Below are 5,814 nucleotides of genomic sequence, written 5' to 3'. Positions count from 1 at the left end.
ATATTTAAAAATAAAACTAAAATTATTATAGTTGTAGTAAAAATGTATAAAATAATATAAATGTATATATTTGTAAATTTATTTCAAATATACACGTCAATCGACGAAATTAGTGTGTATTTAAAATACATAAAATCTATTATTTGTAAAGTATATTAATTTATTGTTTTGTTATTGAAATTTAGTAATAAAAATTAATAAGCTGAAAATTAAAAAAAAAACTGGAAATATACAAAAAAGTTAAAATGAAATTTTGTAGTACCTATTTAGATTTGTTGAGATGTAATACAAATTTTTATTGCTTTAGTTTTTTTTTTTGACTATTTAGTAAGAATATAAAAATGCATAAATTTCTGGTGCCTATTCGTAAAATATAAATAATACAATAATAAGTATTTACGCTTACTTGAAAAGTTGAAAATGTCGTAACGCTGGTCCAGAACGTGAAAAGTGATTTGATGTTTGATTTGTAACTATTGTCTTGTAGACTAAATGATTTCCACAGTGGACAACAAATTTATAACCTTTTTTTTAGCTGTTTAATTGTAACTTTACATGCTCTTATTTTAGATTAGCTAATTTAATTAAATAGATTATATTTAAATTATAATTTTTATGTCCTTTAATTATTGATAAATAATTATAAACGTATGCAAATAGCACATTTAATTTATTATACTTAGATTATGATAAACATAATGTCATGTATAAGACAATTATATTGGTAAAAAGTTTAAAATTTCAATTACATATTTGTGATAATTATAATAATAATAATAATGAGTGCCAATTGTAACCCCACAGTTTTTAAGTGGTCTAATCTGGAAATTGTTTTTTCTATCTACGAGTTGACTATAACGAGTACCATTTGATATAGGTTTATACTGAAAATACAGCACAATTCCGTAATTTGTTACAATAAAATACGATACGATTAATTTAATTAAATAGATGATATTTAAATTATAATTTTTATGTCCTTTAATTATTGATAAATAATTATAAACGTATGCAAATATCACATTTAATTTATTATACTTAGATTATGATAAACATAATGTCATGTATAAGACAATTATATTGGTAAAAAAGTTTAAAATTTCAATTAAATATTTGTGATAATTATAATAATAATAATAATGAGTGCCATCAATTTTAACCCCACAGTTTTTAAACGATTATAATTATTTTAGTTAGTCTTAGGCATACGCGCGCAAGAGTGAGTAAACACAGATCACTGTTATAATATTATCATTTTGTTATACTTTAAATTTTCTCACTTTACTTTTATTTTATTACGTACTCATCGTATTTTTAATATAAAATGGATCCATCAAAAAATAAAAAACGATATCAATCAAAGAAGTTATCGTTAAAAAAAAACCTGAGTTCTCGAATGAGGGACCTTTTTGGAATTCGTAACCAAAACAAGTATTTAAATTAAACATAAATATTTTTTTTAATAATTAAATAAGTATATAATTTTATATAATTCATTTTTATTTTAATTCAAGGAACGATTCTGAGGTAATAGAACCTGTTGTGGAACCCTTTTTCTTAGGTGCTGATAATCAACCACCATGTTCATCAAGGGAAACAAACAGGTAAGCTTTAAATCTATAATTATATATTATGTATTATTTAAATAGATTATATGCATAGGCGCAGTTTAGGGGACTAGGGTGGACCTTAAGTTTAAATGCTTATAAAATTGTGCCTACCTAAGTATTTTTTTATAATTTTATAATTATTATTATTTTGTAAAAAGCAATTCAATTTCAATTTATATTGATAAATATTGAGTTTATAGTGTTTAAGTATATTGACTGCACAATAACATGCCAAATATTTATTTGTTTATTTTTTCAATGAAGTCTAATTTGTATATTGTATTTGATTTTTTGATAAATTTATAGTTAATACCTAACTATTATTTTCATATGTCACACTATTATCCTAAAATTAATCAAAAGCTGCTGCACCCCCTCCCAAAATAATAATAATACAAATTGAAATTGAGCCTGTGATTTTTATGAAACACAATCTATTAGTTTTATATAGCTTTTTCAAATTTTTTCTAGTGAAATAACTAAACCGGAAGACATTGAAATTAATGATTTGGTTACTGAAGAAACCTTTCACAAACATGATTTGGTGTGTGAACAATCTATATCTAGTAATCAATATGTTGGATATGAAAACTCCGGTAGACGAATAGTAGATATGAATTACGTTTTTTATCAAATTAAAAATAGTGATCACAAAGGACCATTTGGTTGTTCATTTTTAAACATGACGTTTATTTCCGAAAAAAAACATGGATTAAGATCAACTTTTAAATTTAAATGTGATATTTGTCATATTATTATGTTTATTGACTCGGAAAAATCGAAACCGGAAAGTTATTTACCAATTAACGAAGCCGCCGTTGCTGGGTCGATATCAGCTGGAATTGGATATACGCAATTATCAGAATTGTGCGCGACAATGGATATTCCATGTATGGCGTCATGTACTTTTGTATTAGTTCAAAGATTTATCAACAAAAGAATTCATGATGTCGCAGAAGCACAAATGAAAATCGCCGGTGATGAAGAACGTCGTTTAGCAATAGAAGCGGGATCAGTAGATACTGATGGAATTCCTATGTGTACGGTTGTCGCAGATGGACAATGGTCTAAACGCAGTTATAAGACTAAATATGATGCATTATCTGGAGTGGTAAAAAATGTACATATACCAATTTTATAAATTTTAATATTACATTGCATAATTTCAGGCAACAATAATTGGTTATAGATCGAAAAAAATTTTATTTGTGGGCATTAGAAATCGGTTTTGTGTGATTTGCCAGAGGGCGAAAAATAAAAAATTAAATCCACCTGAACATACGTGTTTTTTAAATTGGAAAAGGGGTGCTACAAGTATGGAAGCTGATGGTGTTGCTGATGGGTTTAAACAGAGTTTAGAAATGCATGGTCTAAAATACAATAAACTAATAGGTAAGCTACTCCACGTTTTACAATTGTGCATATTTTTTCAACTATATAATTTTAGTTAATTCCTTATAAATATAATGAAAAAATGCATAGGAGACGGAGACTCAAGCGTTACAAAAAGATTAGCTGAAATAATGCCTTATGGACCTAGACTACCCGTCATAAAAATAGAATGTCGCAACCATTTATTGCGAAATTATGGGACAAAATTAGTAGCTATGACATTAAATACCAAGTATCCGATTTCGTTAAGAAAACATTTAAAATCAAATATATTACGCTTTAGATTTTCAATAACTAAGGCAATTGAGTATCGTAATAGTTTACAAGGCCAAACAGATTACCAAAAATCAGTAGGCAAGTTAATTATTATAATTATTTTTTTTTGATAACATTATAAATTAACACAATTATAGTATTATAATATTATTATATTATTTAAGGATTACGACAAGATATAAATAACAGTTTTCGACACATTTTGGGAGCCCATGATCGATGTGAATCATACTTTTGTAAGGGTACGCAAGGAAATGAAAAAAATATGATCGAAGATGCCGAAAGATCAGGGCTTGTGAGCGATATATCCCAATTAATATCTCGTTTAGTAGTAAATGTTGATAGTTTACTGATGAATGTTGACAATAACGTATGTGAACAATTCAATAGTGTAATTAATAAATATTTAGCGGGTAAACGAATAAATTATTCCCAAAGAAATTCATATAATGCTCGAGTTGAAGCTGCGGTTATATCATGCAACTCAGGTGGAAAGTTTCTCCGGTTAATGCATAAAAATATGGTCGATGAAATAAGTCCAGGTAAATAATAATATGACATATATTAATATTTAAAGAAAAATGATATAGGCACCTATAAAACGTACATTTTTTAAAACGTAAATATGTATTTAAAAATGTCAAGTCATTATTTTTAAATCATTTTAATATTTTTAAATCATTTACACATTTATGTTTTTTTTTTAGGGGAAATAGGGAAAAAATTTCTTGCATCGAGTGAAAAGAAAAGATGTCAGCCAAAATCTAAAAAACTTCTTTTTCCTGGAAATTCGGAAAAAAGGTATAATAATGGCCCGGATCAACATTATGGTTTAGCTGAACCATTACCGGAAGATAATATTTCAAAAGAAGAACTAGAAAAAACGAAAGAAAATTTCATTAATGCCTTACGATTGGACAAACATGAACGGTTAGCCATTGAAGAAAAAACAAGAGATCAGGCCAATTCACAAATTTGGCATGTTGAACGTCGAAGTCGACTCACGGCGTCAAATTTTGGTCGCGTTTGTAAACTTCGACCAACTACGTCGTGCAAGAATACAGTCTATGATATAATTTATAGGAAGTTTTCTTCGAAAGCTACAGATTATGGTAAAGCCACTGAACCACAAGCTATCGTCGCATTGGAAAAACAATTACAATGTAAAGTAAATCAATGTGGACTTATTATTGATGAACATTTTCCTTATTTAGCAGCTTCTCCAGGTAAAATATATTATAGTTCTCAATTATAGATATTAATAAAATCAATAATACTAATTTAATTTTTTTAAACATCTATAGATGGCCTTGTCGGTGATGATTTTATAGTGGAAATTAAATGTCCGTTTGGAATAAAAGACACTAAGACATTTTTAGAAGCTATAAACAGTAAAAAGGTATATAATAAAAAGTTTATTTTATTATTAAAATATTTAAAATCAAAATTTGAAAAATGTAAAATGTTCTTATATAATATATTTTAATTTTAGTTATCCTTCTGTCGTCTCAGTGAAAACGGAAAAATGAAATTAAAAGTGGATCATAGTTACTACTATCAAGTTCAAGGACAAATGCAAATTTCAAAACGAAATTTTTGCTATTTCGTTGTTTATTCGGCGAATTGGATAGAAACACAAATAATTGGTTTCGATGATTCTTTCTGGCGCGAAAAAATGATTGAAAAGTTAAAAGTGTAAATTAACTTTATTTTTTAGATTTATGATAATTGGATTTTGAATATTTTGATGTAATTATATAAATATAACAAATTTTATTTTCAGTTTTTATACAGAATGCTTACTTCCAGAAATAGTCCAATCCCCAGTATGGAAAGAGACTGTTGGTAGATGACATTTTAGATCCTCAACATATTTTGGAAAATATAAAAACAAAACAAACAAAAAAATTAAAGTAAAAAAACGAAATAAATAAATAAAGCTGTTTCTAGATGTATTGACGTGCAATGATATACAGCTTTTAATTTATATATTTGTATATTTTTTAACATTATATAATAATAATAATTAGTAATTACTACTATTATCATATCGTGATATATATTATTCTTATATTATAGTTTTTTTATTTTATACGACTTGACAATTTATTATGTGCTTCTCATTCTCGTATCAAATGTACTTATTGTATATTATATAGGTTGTAATTGTTGTAAATATGAATATACAATTATTTAATTAATAATTTAAAAAAAATAAATGTATATTGGTGCCAACTAGTTTTTTCATATTTTTAATTGGCTTCAATTTGTTTATTTGTTATTATTAAATTTAATAAATAAATAATCTATAATAGACGTACCTACTAATTAAAAATAATTACAGTATTTGACTGATTTATGTAAATAATTAATATAATTAGGGATTTATATCACTTGTTATTTAGACTATTATAAGTTATCGAGTTATATCGTAAGTACATTAATTAAATTTGTCACTTTATTCAACAGGCTATTATTTATTCATATGTAACCGTGCAGATTGTAGGTACCTAAGGTGTTTTTTTTGTTATATCGA

The 5,814-nt window shown here is 25.9% G+C and overlaps 1 protein-coding gene across 1 annotated transcript; it reads left to right on the top strand.

The window, feature by feature from the left end:
• The first annotated feature begins 1,149 nt into the window (after window positions 1-1,149).
• On the top strand, window positions 1,150-5,413 carry LOC132926840 (uncharacterized). Its single transcript, XM_060991246.1, is given in 11 exon segments — window positions 1,150-1,431; window positions 1,515-1,604; window positions 2,082-2,721; window positions 2,780-3,002; window positions 3,093-3,356; window positions 3,443-3,820; window positions 3,986-4,504; window positions 4,583-4,677; window positions 4,771-4,973; window positions 5,062-5,095; window positions 5,097-5,413. Coding segments are annotated over 11 exon segments (2,652 nt in total). The 5' UTR covers window positions 1,150-1,324; the 3' UTR covers window positions 5,196-5,413.
• Window positions 5,414-5,814: the final 401 nt, after the last annotated feature.

Source organism: Rhopalosiphum padi, chromosome 3, assembly GCF_020882245.1.
Source record: "Rhopalosiphum padi isolate XX-2018 chromosome 3, ASM2088224v1, whole genome shotgun sequence".
Classification (NCBI taxonomy): Eukaryota; Metazoa; Arthropoda; class Insecta; order Hemiptera; family Aphididae; genus Rhopalosiphum; species Rhopalosiphum padi.
This window is presented reverse-complemented; position numbering and strand designations above follow the sequence as displayed.